The sequence below is a fragment of the Anser cygnoides genome, chromosome 3, assembly GCF_040182565.1.
Source record: "Anser cygnoides isolate HZ-2024a breed goose chromosome 3, Taihu_goose_T2T_genome, whole genome shotgun sequence".
In the NCBI taxonomy this organism is placed as follows: Eukaryota; Metazoa; Chordata; class Aves; order Anseriformes; family Anatidae; genus Anser; species Anser cygnoides.
The window spans coordinates 43,505,241-43,525,146 of NC_089875.1; the positions used below are offsets into that span (position 1 = coordinate 43,505,241).

General features: G+C 34.7%; 1 protein-coding gene across 5 annotated transcripts in view; it reads left to right on the forward strand.

Moving 5' to 3' along the window:
* Nucleotides 1–19,906, forward strand: part of SIPA1L2 (signal induced proliferation associated 1 like 2) — a 139,425-nt gene that overhangs the window by 97,224 nt on the left and 22,295 nt on the right. For 3 of the 5 annotated variants that reach the window (XM_048047245.2, XM_048047247.2, XM_048047249.2), the window contains exons 11-17: nt 2,159–2,416; nt 5,926–6,021; nt 7,597–7,697; nt 8,078–8,181; nt 10,914–11,302; nt 15,166–15,390; nt 17,988–18,141. In XM_048047245.2, the coding sequence (XP_047903202.1) occupies nt 2,159–2,416; nt 5,926–6,021; nt 7,597–7,697; nt 8,078–8,181; nt 10,914–11,302; nt 15,166–15,390; nt 17,988–18,141 (1,327 nt within the window). The remainder of the gene's footprint in view (nt 1–2,158; nt 2,417–5,925; nt 6,022–7,596; nt 7,698–8,077; nt 8,182–10,913; nt 11,303–15,165; nt 15,391–17,987; nt 18,142–19,906) is intronic. The other 2 variants (XM_048047246.2, XM_048047248.2) reach the window with 1 other exon arrangement.

The window sequence follows — 19,906 nt, forward strand, 5'->3', positions numbered from 1 at the left end:
TTGACCTTCTGAAATTAACTGATAATTTTAAAACACTGGTTTCTGTATAGCTTCATTCCTTATCTGTGGTAGCAGACTGTTAGGGTCTTCTTACCTCCATAGGAAAGCTAAAAACAGAAAATCATTCACTGATGCTCTGTGATAAGAGGAGCTGGAAAGAAATTAGTTTTTATACCCAGTGAAAGTATGCAGCTATCAAATAATTTCTCATAATAAATCAGTGCTGAATATCCGACCCATTAAATCATAATGAAAATTACATATTGAGTAATATTGCTTCAATGACTGCTGTCTTTTATATGCATAGAACGAGGTAAAGAGCTCTTTGCTAAAAGCAAAAGAGAGAATATATTTCTTTACTCCAACAACACAGAGAGGACAAATTAAAGTGTGTGCAGTATTATTTTAAGATTTCCTCCCTTCTGAGTTCTTAAGCTTGCATAATTAATGTTCTTTTAATGTACAGCTTTAGCGTGATCCCTTAGATGTTGTTAAAAGTAAACAAACAAAAAATTCCATGTCCAACTGTACTACATCAGCAGAATTTACACATCAAATTTTATTGGTGAGTTTAATCACAGAATAACCTTGAAAAATCAGGAATTCTGAGTTCTGTTTTACAGTATTCTAGTGATCCTTCTTCAACTCATCTTCATCACGGCATCTTCTGCCCTACATTGAATGGCTCCCAGTCTTCACCCTCAACACTTTATCCTCAGTATTTGACTGAAATTCTTTCTTTACCTGTTTCATTTGGTTGAGTGCCAGCAGGAACTAAGATTTTATGCTGCAGGATAAACAACTTACCTATTCCATTACCATTAAATTAAGTATCCAGAAGTGTCTGATTGGATTGCACTGGGCATATACAGAATAGCTAGAATGTAACTGCTACAGTTGCACACATCATCTTTTCTACAACCTTGAAAAACATAGGTAGCATTTTTATAATCCCTTATTTTTGTCTGTTTACTGAAACATTGGGAATGAAAATATTCTTTTGGGGTTTGGTTCGGAAGCTTCAAGTAGTTTAACATATGCGAATTTATACTGTGTAATTGTGTTAAGTCATTTGTGCCAAAGAATTTTCAGGATTAAAGCTGTAAACACTTTATGTATGCTATATTACAATTTTTCTAGGTGTTTTTAATTTAGTCAGAATTGATGAATTTCTGGTGATGAATTGATGATGAATTTCTGAGTGATGAATGACGGTTTTCAACAAAAGCAGAATTTGATTAAGACTGGGCTCAAGGATGGGGCAGTGAATTTTCACTATTATATATACAGCTGCAATGATAATCACTGCTGGCGTGAAGTCTCTGTTAACTAATTGCTGAAACAGTAATCTTTAATTCAATTGTGGCCGGAGTCTACAGTAAATAGCCCAAAGGCAGACTGATCTTTTGGACAATGCTATCACTACTTTTTCCTGAGTTTATACTTTCTGGGAACGCTATTAGTATTTATCCACACTGTAAGATTCACATCAAAGTTGTAAGCTTTGACTTTTTTTCATCTGCTTCCCTATTTCTCTTCTGGGCAATGAGATTCCCGGAATGAGAGACATTAGAAAGTGCTGTTTGAAAACAAATGGAAAAATATTTAGATGCTACATAATCATTTGCATCACAGTGTATATGCTTTGTCATTCAGGAGGAACTGGACAGATTCTAAAGGATAGTTCTCAATAGCACTAAGAGATGTCTAGATTGCTGGGAAGCAACAAATATGTTTTGTAGTTTCAGATATGTACATTTTCACATTAAGAAATGATTTGTATTTATGAAATTTAAACTAAAGCTATTACAGAAGAACTTGATGTTGATATTTGCTGACATCTGAAAGCTTTATTTCTAGTAGTTTTTACTATGTGAAACTCAAGCTTATTAATTTATAAAAGCTTAATAATTTTTCCTTTTTGAAGGCAAGGAGAGAGTTCAAAACCTTTGAGCACATGCAAACAAATGTTTTATTTTGACACCTTTCCTACCTGGTTGAAATGATAGCTTTGAAGCATTCAAAGGTCAGCACAATGCTATATGAAGACCTTTCGTCGCCCAGAAGAAAAATATGCATATACTTCTGACTGCAGAATGCAAGATTTCTTTTTCTGTTCCTGCCAGTGAGATTGATCATCGTTTTATTTGTCCTGCAGGGGTTGTTCAGAACTTTGTCGTATACCCATGGTGGAATACAAACTTGACAGTGAAGGCACCCCATGTGAGTATAAAACCCCTTTCAGAAGGAATACCACTTGGCATCGGGTGCCGACTCCCGCTGGGCAGCCTCTCTCTCGTGCCTCTCCAATCCTAGGAACATCTGACAGACTGCAGTGCCAGCAGCTTCTCCAGCAGGCTCAGACAGCCATTCCTCGCAGCACTTCCTTTGATAGAAAACTGCCAGATGGTGCAAGGTAGTATACTCTCCATTTAATGCCTGTCATTTTCCTAATGTGCCTTACTTAGATAGCTCTGTTCTCTAGAACTTTTGTTGTAATTTTAATTCTGAGGTTGTGTGAGAGGGAATTGACTGATTATAGTTCACTCTACGTGAAACAAGCGACTTTTGTTGTTTGTGATGAAAGTGTGCTGTGCTGAGGATCCTACTGATGAGGACAGCTAACCTTTCCCTTTAGTTCCAAATCAATAAAGGGGGAAAAACTCTTGTTAATTTTTGATCTAAACAATGTCCTGTCCTCCACCTTTTGTGAGCCTACTTAAACAAATAATGAGCATAAATAAAATTAACTCATGCCTTTAAAAATGAATGATTTAATCTCATTACCACACTATTGGCATAGTTTCAAAGGGTTCTGTAACTCATTACCAGTCCTTATGCTTTGCTTTGCTTTTAATTAAACAAAGCAGAGCTTGTGATTTGAATATATAACACCTATTAGACGATGGGATGGTATCTTTAAATCTTAGCTCTGTTCTAATTTAATCATAATTCTTCATAAGAGAACAATTTCTTCTTAAAGTTTTAAATTTCTAAATACATTGACCTTTGAATTATTTAGAAAACCATATGTCTTGAACAGAACTCTCTGTCCTTTATTGTTTGCAATTATTTCTAAATGTTCCTAATTGGCAAGGCCTTTCCACATGGGAAGAGGCATAGTCCTTTACCCTGGAGTGATGTAGTTCTTTTAATCTTCAAGACAGAAATATCTAACTTACTTAAAAAAAAATCTGAAGTACAGCTCTTCTACAGCTTTAAAAAATTCTGGCTGAAATCATAAAATACTGCTATTGCTACGCTAACTACCTCATTTAGTAGAAAAGAATTAGAGAATTTTTTAGATTGTTTGAAATATATACAAGCAACAGTAAAACATCTTTGAAAACATGTCTATATCAGGGTCTGGGGAAGGCAGACTGTGAGTTATGATATTTGATCATTTGTATTCTGCTTCTTTTTGCCCCAGTCTCAACATTCCCCTCCTCCCCCAATAAATAAATAAACAAAACAAAACACCAGAACACCATGGTTACATTTTTATAACCATGTATATATAATTTTAGGACTTGAGCTTTTCCTAATGTCTCGTTACTGAAATTCTTGGTAAAATCTAGCATAAGGAGACAGTATATTGGAATGTCTACAAATATTTCAGGGTTTATGGAGCTTTATTAAGCATACTATATGCTTATATGTAGAAAAAAAAATAAAGCTTTCTGATATGCTACTTATTTCCAAAAAAGTTCACATAAATTTCAGTTCCTTTAACACTCAGTGAAGCACGTAAAAAGCTCTGAAGACAGAGTCCATCTCTTGTTGTGAAGAAATTCCTGTATCACTTAAGCAAAACAAGTACAATGCAGGAGTACCGTTCTGGGGAGGACATGGTAAAGAGTATAAATAATGAAAAGGGAGAAAAATGATGGACTGTGATGCATGGGTTCTGAAACATGAAAAGAAGCGTTCCTAATTGGCAAGGTCTGCCCGCATGGGAGGGGAGACATAGTTAGTAGCTTGACAGAGAGATGTGTTTAAAACAAGAGTTTGAAGTAAGGTTGATTGGTACTTATAGGTAGTCTTGCAAGGGTGAAAATGTATACTCAGGCTAGGAAAATGATGAAGAGATTTTAGAGGTTCAGAGTCACAATATCAATGTAGACAAATTGATGAGGAGCACAGGCAAGGAAAAGCAGGATGATAAACAGGGGAGTTATGGCAACTGGTCTGAAAATGAGCTAATGTTGATGTCAATGATAAAAAAGTTCTTTTTAGAGTTAAAAAGAGGAAGAAGCAGTAGAAATGTTGATACAGTAAAAGGCTTAAAAGGCTATATATAGTGGAAGACTTCAGCAGCAGCAGTTTAGGTGCCCAGTCCCTGGAGTGAAATTAAACAGGGATCTGAACACCTGTGCTTCTACTACAGCTTCTGGGGAGAATTAAGTGTTTTGAGAAGGCAATTCAAATGTTTGTATTGAACAAGGAGCTTGCTGTAATTAGTCATTAAGAAACACGTGGATATTTTAGAACTCTACTTCTGCTTTTGTAGTATGCCTAATTCTGTTACAGCTTCCCATAATTGGTACCTAAAAGACAAGTTTCAGTGGGACTCACTTTTCTGCTCTTTCATGCTAAGAAGTTTCTGAGTACTTTAGTCTTTGAGTCAGAGTGGTAGGCAAGTGTGTCCTTTCACCTGCAGTCCAGAAACCATTCCTGAAAGCAGCCAGGTGCAACTGTTCTGTGAAGGAATTGTGTGAGGCATTCACAGACTACGTTTCTGTGGTTCTCCTTTTGTAGCCACCTTTTGTTTAGTAGGCTAATGGCTAGACATTTGTCCAGGAAATAGGAGGTTTTGGATGTAGACATTTGTCTGTAAAAACCAGTATCCCAGTTTTGAGGACAGTGTCCCAGACATTTGTCTCGAGGCCAGAAACACATGGGATGATAATTTACCCTTTCCTTAATGCTGGTTCGCTTAAGCTGTGCAAGAAATGCAAAGTTCTTGGCAATAAAAAAGAACGCACAATTGAGCTCAACTGTAGCCTATAGACTAATTCATTTGATTGCAAAGGGCTTAGTCCTGTCAATGTTTATCAGAGTAGGACATGCTGAAGAATTAGGCGCTATACCATCTACTTACGTGTGTTTGGTTATTAAACAAAATATAATAGCAAATGTCTTGGAAATTTTCAAGCTGAACAGTAAAGTTTCTTATTAAATGTCATGCCCTTGGGGAATTGTTTTGCATAAATCCCAAGTTACCTCTTTTCAAGTACATAAATTCATTTCTATTTATAGCCGCCTTAAAAAAAAAAAGTATGAAAAAAAAGGGAAATACAGGGAATTCAAGCTGATGTAGCTGAGGGAAACTGTAGAGTTATGGATTGGTATGGGCAAAAAGGAAGGGTAGGAAGGTGATCAAAAACAAATTTCAACATTTCTGGGGTTTCTGGACAGCTGAAATGCAGAGTAGTTAGAGACATTGCGAAGACATGAGTCTCAAATGTTTAAAGTACAAAATATTATTCGTGGAAATGTTTTATTGCTACTCTTCTATGTCAATGTATTAATAAAAAAATAAGAATAAAAAATTATTGGTTGTACCTTATCTAAGTTATTATGTAGAAAATTGGAATGCATAGAGCAATAAAAATGCTTCCAATGCATCACGAGAGCTTCCCGTACATATATTTAGAGGGCTAATCCAGCTGCTCTGACTGATGAGTAATCCCAATTATTCAGAAGTAAAGCTGGAAATACTTTATTAGTGATTAAATAAATAATATATTTAGAAAATACTTCTTAAAGTTTTAGGAATCTATGATAAACCTATACATTCCTCAAATGAATGTTCATAACGTATTCGTACTGTGTATGCATTATTTGTAAAAACAAATGTTTAAAAGAAACACAGTTCAAATCTGAAACTCCACAAATATCTCAGTGCATCATTAATGATTCTAGTCAACATTACAGAAGTTCTCCAAGCAACCAGTCCTCATCCAGTGACCCAGGACCCAGTGGGAGCAGCCAGTGGAGACAGCAAGTGGGATATGATGGGTATTGATGATTTTTTTTTAATTTTGTTTCATCTTCTTTCTGAAGCACACATCTGTGTGGATGCTCTGTATCATAGATTTATCTGGGAAATCCGTTAGTAAAATATTAAGACTCTTAGGTTCACTGTAATGTAATCTGTATGCCAATAAAGTTTTAAAGTCATACTACTTAACCCTTTAGGACCAAATTGTTATTTTACAATTCAGGTAAATAAACAATTTTTAGGTTTGCTTTCCTAGGAACAAGACAGAAAGCAGCTGGTAAAACGGAACTGGAATTGAATAGTAGTTTCTCTTCCTTTAGTTTTATTGGAAGGGTATTTAATTAAAAAAGGAACTTTACAGTCTTCTAAGGTTTTGTTTCCTACTGTACTTGTTCCAGCGACATCCATTCCCTAGCATTTCTCCTCAAAAAAGCAGCAATATTTCAGGTCTCTTCTCCCTTTAAATCTGTTGCAATATGTAGATGTTATGTTCACGTACCTGTTAATCCCTTGATGCTGAAGGTTTTAAATATTAGCTATGTGTTAGGAAAAGACTACCCCAGTGTGCTGCTTATGTTTTAAGAATATTGCATGAGAAATCTTTCTAGATTGCTTTATCACTTTGTTGTATAAACGTAGCTGACGATGATAATTCTGTTATAAAATTTGGGCAATGGCAGTATCTACATAGCATATTATAGAAACATTCGATACTTTCCATTTGGATTTAGGAAGCTACTTTTAAGAAAAAATGTGAATACTGAAAACATTATCTTGGCTCCTCGTCTGTAACCAAAATATTCTTCTGGCATGCCTGTATATAAGATAGTCCATGTAGCAGATATATATGCATCATCTTGGAGATTCCTCAGAGTATTTCAGGTTATTCAGTGAAATCTGTGGCAGCTAAATATATGGAAATAGTTCAAACAAAACTATAGCTTTTTTGCTTTTTTTTTTTTTTTACAGTTTTTCTGGTGTCCTTTTGCCAGCACAGTAATTACTTATAACAACCTTGCTTTTAGTATGTTGCTTTGTGAATTAACTTCTGCAAATTCCACCAGAGAATTTAGAGTTCAGGTATTTAAGATTCTTCAAATCTTACATAGTTCTAATACTGCAATAGTGACATCATAATTTTACATAAAAATAACAGAGCAATGGATACAAAATACAAAACAGTGGATCTAATATTAGCTTTCATACATGCTATGAATTTGAAATCCTGCAAAAATAGGTATTTTCATGGGGCTTAGTTTATAAAGCAGTTAAACATGTTAACGTAGTTCTTGACTGCAAAACCTTGGCTATTGTAGCCCCAAGAATGCATTTCTTCTGAAAGCTCAGTGTTGTCTTGGTCTGTTCACACTTAAGGCGTAACAGTGGACTGTTGAGAAAATTACATGTAAATATTTCTATTCAGTGTTTGGAAATGTTACTGTACTTGTTTGGTGAGAAGGATGATGACTTTAAACAAATCACTTGCAAAATACTTGCTTTGAAGAGTAAAAAGTGTTGTTGTTCATCATGTAAATAGTTTTATAGAAAAAAAAAAGAAAAAAAAAAGCTTAATTTTCTGCTTATGTTAAAAGGTGCCAATCCCCTTTACTCCATGAACACCAAGGTACAGGCTCGCTGGAGTGTGAAGGAGGCAGAGAACGAGAGGAAACTTTGGATGGAACCAGACATTCTGGTAATAATACATACCATATCTTAAAAAGAAATGTTCTTTGTAATGTAGTGCTTGGTGAAGTACAGCCATGTTCTGATATGGCAGTTGGATACCCAAAGAGCAGTAATATGACAATGAAAGCTGGGACTGTTACAGACAGTCTAATGGAATGTGGTATGAGATATTTAGGTGGTATTTTGACCAAACTGCTCCTGAACTTCAGAAAGCTTTGTTAATGATGAAAAGCAGGTTTAGATCTTAACAATTCTGCAAAGTTGCACAGCTCTGATTCCGAAGAGTATACGGGTTTGAAACCTGATGCTAAGCCATGTGCTCTTTTCTTTGTACAGTATACTCATCTTTTTAGCATTCAGAAATTAAAACACAATTATTTATGGCAGAAACCAAGTGGCATGCACCATCGACCAAAGTCCTCAGCTCCTACAAAGACCGGGCTTTACAAAAGGAAGGCAGTGGCAAGGAGTCACCAAACAAACTTTCACATGTAAGTCTTTTACTTTAATGTCATTCAAAACTCTAAAACAAACAAAAAACCCCACACTAAACAAATAAAAATTAAAAAGGAAAAAACAACAAAAACGAACAAATGAACAATAAAATTAAAAAAAAAAAAACACTCTGGTTTTAAATGTATTTTTAAGGTGTGTTTCTTTTGGTAATTTACAAACACCACTGTGGGTTTTGGGAGGCAGAGTATGCTTAACTAGATGAGGGGTGAATTGAACATGCTTAATTTGTGTTTGTAAACTAAGAAACCCTAGAGGGCTTCAGTCTAGGGCACTGAGGAGATAAAAGCCTAACTAATATAGGCTACACTCTGCTGTGTGTTTACAGCTTCATTTATAGTGGCTTGTTTAATCTGTGAAGTATTTCATATGCTGAAAAAAAAAGTTGCATTTATGTTACCACTTGTCATGATGTGTAAAATACACGTGCTGTATTTATCAGTGAGCACTGTAAATGTGTAGTTTCTATGTTGGGAATGCTGAAAAGATTTCTAGTCTACTAGTTCAGAGGTTTGTCCTCAGTAATGGCAAAATCCTCAAATGACTTAACTATGGAAATTACACTAATGACATGGTTGGTCTATTTCTGTTGTCTTTTGTACTTCCATGGAAAACCTCTTATAGTTAGTAGGAATCTGTACAATACTTTTAGACTTAGACTGGTAAAAATATAAAACCAAACTCTCTTAAGTACGTTGATTCCTTATGAGAATTTAGCCTGATACTTCTCAAAAAAAAAATACTGTCATAAATAGAATCATGTTGTACAGTTATGTACAAAAATACTTCCTTGTATCTTAAGCCAAAGTATAGCCAAACCTGCAGTCGTTATATGTAACAGTTACCGTTAATCATAGTACTGAAGCGAAAGTTAAATGCTGAGTTTGCTTCACTTAGATTTTTATGCTAATAGCAGCTCTCATGATGCTGGGGTTCTGAACAGAAAAAGTTCATGATGGACTTATGGTAATGTTTGCATGCATATGCATGTGTGTAATGCAGGTGCAAGATAACTACATTTTACAAAGTAAGAACCAGTATCATTACAAAGATAATACGTACATGATGAGACTATTTTATATATGGTGTAAAACTGAAAAAAACAGTTATCGCCTTGTAAAGGGACCTTGTAATATTCACCTGCGCATTGCGCATCCCCTTTTTGTTCGAGCTCAATTTGCCATTTGACACTCTGCCATCTTTTGAATAGCCAGTGAAATTCTGATATCCTTGATTTCCTCAGGGTTTTTTTTATTTGCCTTGGATGATTATCTCCTCCTGATTTTACTTTTTATTCTTATTTTAATCTTGCTTCATGACATAACATCTAACAACATGTAACAATTAGGGTCACACTGAGCTTTCATAAAAAAAATTTCTTTTGGCACAAGAAAATGCATAAAATGACCCTGAGCTATGGCCATAGTGAACTTTGAACAGTTCAAGGTGTTTATATCAATAGATTTTTCCCACATTCTCAGCTGCTTGCAGAGTTGTGGGTAACTGAACATGTATGCTCAGCAACATATGGGAAATCTTTGGGAGGGTTCATACACACATTGTCTTCTTCATTATGTCTATTATGAGGCTGATTGTGTCTTTTGACCTTTTTTTCCCATTTCTTTTCACTTTGGTTCCATTTTACATTATAGTACAAAGTGACACGTCTTTTCTCCAGACACATTTCTCCAACTCTCTCTTTGGAAAAACAGCTCATTCATATTTTTATCAATTGTTCCATTATTTTTAAGGAGGCAGCCATTTGTAAAGGCTAGGATGAATGCAAATGTAACCCCTACTTTTTTTTTATAATTTCTCAAATTTTGAGACCTGCTAATTCCCATATGGAATAGAGCTGTTATTTCTAGAAGAGCTGCCTTTTCTAACTGCTTTTATGTATGAGCAACAGCTATGTTTATAGACATCTGCTAGGAAGGGGATCTCATAATAAAGTTTGTTACCTTCCCACTTAGTTCTGCCGAATAGAAACCCATCTGCCCTTATTCTGGTTACTCTGTCACAAAGATAAGTTAATCCAACTCTCTATAAAATCTCTTTTCAGGAAACAGAACAAAATACAAAAACTTCATTGACACAAATGCCTGATATAATTCTTCCACTTCAATTGCATGCTTAGTTGGGAGCCCTGTGATTTAAGTTACTCTCATCTGGTACACATACATTGCACTTGGCTTCAGTTCAAGTAGCCACACATCCAATTGGATTTGATCCGATAAACAGCGTATTTCACCCACACTGAGAAAAAGCCAAGGTTAATTCAGTCTTCAGTGTCCTTCAGATTTGCAGTAGAACTTGTTTAAACAAATAATTACAAATGCTTGTAGCTTTAACAAATGCTTATTTCAGCTGTTCAGAAACTCAATTTTATGGATGTTAAGCAAGTCCTATAATCAGAAAAGTCAAGTGTGATCTTATGATTTGCCATATAAGATGGAAATAGAGCCTGATGTTCACTTTTATTTGCAGTGACATCAACCTCCAGTGTGTCTAGCCTGTTGTGCAATTCATTTCATAGAAACTAGTGGTATAATTAGCTTTTGTCATGCTTTGTAATTATATTATAGCATACTGTAAAAATAATAAAGTGATCTTTGAATGGCACAAATTCAGTAGTTTATATGAAAATTAAGATTTTACAATTTAACTTGAGGGCGGTTCTTTTTCTGTTTGGTTTCTTCTTGCTGATAAGATTGGAGATAAAAGCTGTTCAAGCCACTCAAGCAGCAATACCCTATCCAGTAATACATCCAGCAACAGTGATGAAAAACACTTCGGTTCTGGAGATCTGATGGATCCTGAGCTGCTTGGATTAACTTATATAAAAGGGGCATCTACTGACAGTGGAATTGATACAGCTCCCTGTATGCCAGCTCCTCTCCTGGCCCCTTTGCACCTTGCTGGCAGCAGGTCTGGAGTACATTGTCGTACTGAGCAGTGGACCGAGTCTTCTGAAACTCCTGGGCTAGATGAGGAGCCAACTAAAATGTATGCTGTTCATAGCTATGCCTCTGCTATTTCTACCAGTCATACAGCTGAAGGCAGTATGGGAGACCTCAGTGAAATCTCCTCTCATTCCAGGTATGTGTTTCTTACAAATTAGGGATTTTGGACTGCAGATTGATGTTCAGAGAATTCTTTTTTGTTACAGTTGCTCTCTTTACCTTTCAAAGAAAGTGTGCCTAACTGATTTTGATTCCTGTTGTATTCAATACCTACATGAGGAAGCGTAACATTTTTAAGGCAGTTTTTGATGAGTCCTCCTAAAAAGCATGACTAGTCCTGCTCCCAGATTTGATGGAGAATTTATATGCAACTTTGCAGAAATTCCTTAGGTTTTCAGAGTTGGAAAATATCCCTGAGTAAAAGTGAAATGAATTCTTCTTTTTTTATAGTATTTGTGAAATATATTGTATTCAATACCAATGTGTACTACCTGTAATCATCTGAGATCTTAAATGTTAGAAAACTTGCAACTTTACTTTCATTGATAAAGAAGGAAACTGTAAGTTACTATCCATTAGCATAAGATGTTTTCATAATACTTTGCATTACATTTAAAAATAGTCATTCCTTCTCTATTTCTCAGTTATGAGTGTAGTAGGTCCAAACACCCCAGCTGTATTATTTTGACACCACCAAAAGATACTAATATCTTTTTTTTTTCCCCCAGAACTTCCTTCACATACTTGTGAAGGAATACAATACTACAATACATACTGTACAACAAATTATATTGGAGTTAATGATGAAGGAAATCAAAGAAATTACAACGGACAATTTTTACATATAGTGAAGCTTCGTAGCATACCATCCACCCTAATTTGCATTATTATGGTGTATACTTTACAATTTTGTTTCTCGATCTGGATTTCTAATTGTGTGCGCTCTTCTTTTTGTTACCAATGGAATGTGTGTATGGTACATCTATTATGAAGCAAACTGTGAAAGTACACTTTTACAGCTGGTTGCCTTTATTTTCCAATTCCCATTTTATGGGGACTTTGAAGCTGGAGCTTTGGTCTCTGTGTGAAGGTTTTTACTCTGTAAAGGATTATAAGAAAATTGCTTGTTCTTTCCCTCTGAATTTTCTGTTTTCAATGTCAATTAGTATATGAAAATAACAAAAGAATATCATCATGTCTTTATATGCTACCGTGATTGAATTAGTTTTGTATACTTACAATGAGTTAGAATTCTTTTCACAAGTTACGGAAGATAGTATTGACTTGCAGTATAGGCTGTTGTGAAAAGTAGGTACATGCTTTCACATTCTTTCACTACATCTGTGATAAAGTAGAAGCTCCAGATTTACTCTGCTTTATAGGCATTGAGATTTAGTTTTATAGATTAGGAAGAAATAAGCTCTGTGTTTCTGGGACTTCATCATAATGGGCTGCAATAGATTCCTAATGGCTAGAATATGCATTTTCAGCACTTGTGTGGCAGCTATCATATTTAAAGTGCCACGCAGCTATTAAATATTCTCATGTTCATTTATATGGAATGAATATTATATATCTGGGGAGGAAAAAAAAGCATATAGATTTTAAGTGAGTTTATCCAGGCATTTACGAAGTAGTAATTATTGTTGAGAAGATAACTTACATTAGGAGTGACCAATTCCACTTTGGCAATAGCAATGTTTTCAAATGATCAGCTTCTAATCTGTGTGCCAAATGCTTTTGCTACAGGAAAATGTCAGACTTGCATTACATGACCCAACTGTTTTATTTAAACTTTGCTTACATTTCCTTCATATTATACTAGAGTGGTAAATAATGTAAGCCTGTAGGAGCTGGTATAGGTTCTATCAGCCTTTAAATCCAACTGTAAAATTATTTAAAAAAAAAAAAATCTCATTTTATGGCTGTGATGCTGCAACACAGTGTTCAAATAGACAGAAGGTTGAGTTAACGTGTTGTGATATCTACTGCCAAATCCCATGTATATTTTCTAACTGGTTAGAAATTAAGTTCATACTGGTTCATAATCTGTAATGATGAAGCTCTAACCTGAATGAGGAATTTATTCACAACTGCTCTATAAATGTTAAACAATAAATGTATTCTACAACAGCTAAACAGTGTAAAACTTAGACACAAGACCACAGACCGGAAAGTAATTGCTCTATAAATATAACATTTTCCCTATTAAAACTCTATTCTGCTTATTGAGTAAATGAAACGCAATATGCAGGAAAGATGTCATTTGGAAATACTGGTCTGATTCTCTAATGTGATCAGATAAGGAAGCCCCTGAAAAAACTAATACTAAAGTCTGAGAATTAAGCCTGCTGTGTGAAACAGTATTTCAGACTACAGGACTGACTGGAGCTATGCACAACATTATGTCTCACAGCCATGTTGTTAATGGTTTTCTCTCTCCTATTTTATTGTCAGTATGCATATGAATTATGAAATACGTTCGGGTTACTGTAGCTGAAACAGCTCCACTGCCTTTAGTTTTGCTTTGTTTCTTACATAGACTATCATTACCATTTGGATGCCGAGACTATACATTGTTTGTTTCAACCATTGCATCGAACTCATGATCTAAAAGCAGATTTCTGTAGGCAATTTATTTCTTTACTTCATAAAAATGTCCTGTTATTTAAAATCTACAGAATAAAGTTGGATGCTCTGTTTTTCTTGGGTTTAGTTGCAAATAGAAGTCTAAAACCCTTTGGATAGTGTTCTTGATGTCAATCTATGTTTTTTTTACATTGTGCTTCAATGCTTGCTTCAACTTTAGATTTCAGTTTTTCATAACTGAATTGTTTCCTTCACTATGTCTTTATATCCCTTCTTCACATATTTGCAAGGATAAGCTGGAGCAACCTTATTGTTTTTAACATCACTTGCGATATTGTCTTCCCCCCAAAACTTCATAATCTTGTTTCTACTTCTGTGGTGGAAAGGGGGAAGAAAGGAGAGAAAATTAGTTGTTTTTAAGATTAAATGTACATACTTTCATAAAAAAAATAGTAATCCACTGCCTTAATGATTGAACTTTATTTCATGTCAAGCAGTTTAATTTGATCTAATGACATCTTTGCATGTGCATTGCTTGTATTTGACTTTGTTTGGACAGTAAAGTAGACATGCCTCTTACACTTTGAGCAACACCTTCTGATCTTTTGTGGATGAATCTAATGGTCTTGGGATTGGATTAAAAGGTAGAACTATGTTTGGTATTTGTAGCTGCTTCAGGTTCCAATCTCTAGTTTTAGGCAAGCTATTTGGTTTATGAATGCTTTGGTTACTTCAACTGCATGATGAAAAAACTTTATTCTTCAAGGAAGGGTTTGTTTTAGTTCATTTTAAATCATTTTGAGAGCCTTCAGTAAAAGGCTACATTAGTGCCTACTAGTGCTATTATTTGTAATAAAAGAGACTATTATAATCATCTAGAGAACTATTGTTGAACTAGAATTTACTTCTGTTAATATAAAATTCTCAACAGTACTGAATGAAAGACTAGATTTAAACTGGCATGAACAGGAAAAAATAACTTGAAGTGGTAAGCTATAGAAGTTTTATAATCAGAGAGATGTTTGGAGTAATTCCTTATGTAGTTCTTGATGTAAATTGAATTATAGCATTAATAATGCATGTATACATATTTACTGAAAATTACACATACAAATCCTATATATGTATTAAATTTCGTTCTTAAATTTTAATTCACATCAGTTTGTGTTGACATTTCAGCATGTTGAATTATATGTTACTTGTTTTAAAAACTCATCATTATTCTATTATCAAAGAATTTTAATGTGTTTGCTGCTGATATGTAGAAAATTACTGATGATGCTGCCTCTATTTTACCTTGAGAAAAAGTTAACATTAAAAAAGATAGCTGAGTATAAGGTGAAGAGTTTCTGATTTGTTGTTTTGCGTAGTGGATTTCATTTTTGCTTGTATGTTTTCTTTATTTTTCAGTGGGTCACATCATTCAGGAAGCCCATCAACACATTGCTCTAAAAAGAGTGGCTCCCTAGATACCTCCAAAGTCTATATAGTGTCACAGAGTAGTAGTCAACAGATTTCTGGGTCGGTTTCAAAACCATACCACAGACAAGGAGCAGTGAGTAAATACGTCATTGGATGGAAAAAATCAGAAGGAAGTCCTACACCTGAAGAATCTGAAATTTCTGAATGCCATGAGTAAGAATTCTGTTTCAACTTTGTTTGGGACAGGAGGGAAAAGAAAATATATTTTAAAATAGGATCAAAAGATGAAAAAATACAGATGCCATTTGACTTGTAAATGTTTGGTTTATTTCTGTACCTTTATATATCAGATGCCCATCCAAAAAAGGAAAAAGGGACAATAACTGCAGGATGCACCTTTTTCTGGTTTCTCATCTTTTCTATCTAGCTGCACCTTTTTTCCATTTCTCTAATAAAGCACGCTGAAAGAAATTTCTGAAAGTGTGTAGAGGGAAAACCGTAAGGTTATGCCAAACATTTTGAATCTCCTTTTCAAATCTCTGGGAAACAGTTGTAAAGCCACAATTTTATTGTGTCAAAAGACTTGTTCTGGAAATCTTCAGAACATTGCAGTTAATTCAAAAAAGCTTACTTCCTGATGTTTCTGTATTAAACCTTCCTATCTTGTTGCCTAATACATCAGCTAATACATTAGAAATGGCAGACATGCCCATAAACATAGCAGTAATCTATGTAGGCAATTAAAAAAATAGTGCCTGTTGGAGGTATTTTAGTGGTTTGTGTGTATCTTTTTCTGACTGATTTTAATGAATAGATAGCAACTGGTGGTTGGGACCCCACAAGACAAAGTTTAAGTGTGGATATATCTGATTCTCTTAAAGAGATTCTGCAAAATGTGCAGGCTCACACTACATTTTTTTTTATAGGAAGTGACATTTAATCAAAGGTACTCAGATCAGTTCTAATAAGCAGCTGTATGTATAGCTTAACCCATTAACAGGAATAACCAATTAGGAATGTGTTAGTCATAGACAAAATAAAAATGTTTCACTCAAAGGAAAAGATGCAGTACCTCAAATAAAGATAGAGATGAAACTTACCCAGTACTTCAGCAGTAATAAATGTTTGAATCTGCTGTTTGAAACAAACTTTTAAATTCCTTAATCTTCAAAACCATCTTCTTTGATAACCTCCTTGCTTTCTTTTTGTGCATAAGCTATTTAGTGCTACATCTCAATAAATCAGTCAGGCCTATATATCTTGACAAATTGACACAGTGACATGCAGTACCTGATTTTCAAATGTTTAATATAAAATTACTCTGTTTAATGGGAATATGGTATTTGCATCTAATACCTTGTATTCTATTTATGTGCATAGTTATGGTAAAATTCATATTTAAAAATATAAACTAGAATATTTTTACTAGGAAATATAAACTTGAAGTCAAGCTCTTAAATTCCTTATTCTCAAAAGTGAAACAAACAAAAAAAAAAGCTGTCCTGGTTATTTGTATTTCTTCATGGTATTGTATTGGTGATTTTTTTTTCATGTTTTCATCTATTGAATAGTTTAGTCATAGTGGTACTCACATTTGGAAAATGGTAGCTTCACTGATTCCTTTAGCTTTTTGCATTTTGATGTTGATGAACCCCTGAAAAAATTTCTCTTTATTTCGAATAGAACCCTTAGAACAAAATTGCATAATGAAGCATGGCATTTAGACTAAAACCACAGTAATTTTGAAAAGCATCTTCAAGAGCTAGTTCAGTTTAAGAAATATTAATTGAATATGGCAGCACTTCATATACCAGAAAATACTTTCAGATTTTTCTATGGTTTAGAGTGTCGCTTCACCTCTTTCTAGGAAAGCTTTCTGTACATCACAGAGAGGAAATATCCCTCTGAGGATAATTATGTTGAAATAAAATAACATCTCTAATTAGCAATGATGATGAAAATCAGGTCAATTGCTGAATGTTGTGCCACTATAGGATATAATTCACCGAGAATTACACTTTACCGTAGCAAAGCTTGTTTCCTCTCTGCTGAGGACAGAGTCACTGATTATGCTGCACTTGACAGTGAGTAATGGCTTCAAATGCATGTTCTGTGTGATTGGGAATCTCTGGTTCCTTAGATTGCATTTCCAGAGTAAACCTGTTAAAATTCTCTCCTTTCTCACTGGAGGGAATGTGAAAGATGATAATTCAGTTTGACAGTCCTTTGTTGACTGTAAATACATTTTTATATACTGATAATTAAAGAAGACAGCTGTTTTATTTGTCCAAACAGCTTTATGAAATTGCTGATAATAAAACACACTTGGCACATGGCACAATAGATTACAAATCTTCTTCAAACATTGCCATTGATGACCATAGTAATTTTGTCAGATTGTAAAGCTGGATACAATGTCACACTAAAAAATATTGATTTTCTTACTTGCTAAGGAAGTAAAAAATATATTTATGTATTTTGATTTGTGAGGAACTATTGGAAATGCTGCTATAAATACAGCCTTAGCAATGTGGTGTGCAAAAAGGGAGAGAGGAAGGCTGGGAGAAACAAGCATTTTTTGTTTTTTGTTCTGAAGAATTCCTTAATGTTGGTTTTTCAGTAGTTTAAGAATTTCATCTTGAACCCACAAACAGTTTTGTATGAAATGACTAGAACATGTTCTAAATAAAAGCATGCTCTGTCATGAGGTAATTTTAACAAGTTTTACTTTGTGACTGAAAATAAACGTAGTCTTTCAAGTCCATGAGCGCTATTGCTTATTTTGCTAAAAACACCAATTGTTTCAACAGAGTGTATGATGATATTGATGCTGTGTCTGCATCGAGTCCACTTCAAACTTCCGTGAGGAATGCCATTGTCGAAAGCCAACAAGTGTTATCCAAAGAAGATTTTCTGAAGTTGATGCTGCCAGAAAGCCTCTCTGCAGAGGAAGGGAGGAGAAAGGTTAGCTACTTTGTTGGCATGTATCCCAGGCATAATTATGTTAGAAATTTATTTTCTGGTATTCCCAAAATTGCTATAGAGAAGGCAATATCACTTTGTGCAAACTAAGTATATTCCATGGGGATGCTACGAATACTGACCATAAGTCCCAAAACATCATTTTCCACAAGATGGAAATTATACCTACTTTGATTATGTATGAAATACAGTATTTGTCTAAGTATGACTCTGCTTAGCTGTAAAGGTTGAGCAAGTTAATTATAATTTCAAAGGCTAAGAGTAGCATTTTCAAGGTTGAATGGTTACATTTATACACCTCAAATGATATTTAGGCATAGGAATAAAAGTAGCCCCCTTTCCTCTGTTCTATGCTACTCACTACTAACAATTCTGAATTACAATTCCACATAGACACCAGTGGGAACTGCTCAAAAGACATAATTGTCAGTGCTAGTGGAGAGCATAGGTCTATATAGTATGAAGACAATCAGTAATGTTAAAAACTTCACAAAAAGTGGATAGAGAATTTAATATTTACTACTTTTCAAAGTATGCATGATTCTGAATTCAGTGCTTAATGTGTTAGAAAGCAGTAAGCAATTGAGTTACTTGAGATAATTGTCACACTTAAATATTAATTCAATGCTGTCTTAACCCACTGTGTTTATACAATGTGCTAAATAACATATCTGAACAGAAGTAACACATGGGAATACTCTTAAGTGCAGAGTTGAGTTTAAAATTCAGATCATATGCACCTTTAAACTACAGTATGTTAAGTATGTGTGTTGTATGTCTTTGAATTCTCATTAATAACATCCTAGAGGTCTTTATGAGTTACGCTTGATACAATAATTGGCTTTCTGTGATGATTTCAAGAACGGCTAATGTTTCTGGGTACTTAAGTATGAAACACCAAAGAGTGAGGAGGTGTAACCATCCTAAGATAAATTACTGCTCTACCCTTCTCTTCCCAGGATATCCAAGGAAGAAACACCACAGGCCCTGATTTGCAGGGGATCCCCAGCCATAGGAATTAGCAGTATCCAGTCTTTGATTGTGCCCTCCGTAGAGGGCAGTTACTTTACTATAGCTTGGCTAGTTGACTTTGACAGCAAACCAGAAAGGAACTTTGAGAATTCTACAGAATCAAATCACATTTTTCATAGATCCTTCTTCATAGGTCAGAGAATAATGAAACCTATAGAACGGGTAATGTTCAATTTTTTGTCATGTCCCAAAAGGAAACTTTGTAAAGCTTCAACAATTAATGTTTAATATGTTTGGATAGCTACTGACCATTTTTTTTAGATGAAAGATGCAATATGAGGTTGGGAGGCTTGAGTAACAGTCAAGAATCGTGGCAGAATGCTTGCTGGGAATTTCAAGTGCAGGAAAGAGAATTGGATTCAGTGTGTGGAGCTTTTCAACCCTTTGCCCAACGTGGTCCCTAATTAGACTCAGAGGGTTTTGGCATTTGGATATCCATTCACTTAAGGATGTTGTGTATGTCCTCTATCCAGTCATTTAGGACTGCTGCTTTTTGCCTATTAATGTAGTTATTTTGCAAGTGTTAAAATACAACCTTGGTCTTATGTTCGTTCCAACATCTGTTTCAGCCAAATCTCTAGAACTAATGTCTTTTTTTTCCCCGGAAGTATTTTGATGCTTTCCTAGATTAGAATCTGAATATCTGCCTCAGTTTTCTTTGGGACATAGTTAACCATTCTAACAACTGAGCATTTTCTATATTGTCTTCAAGATA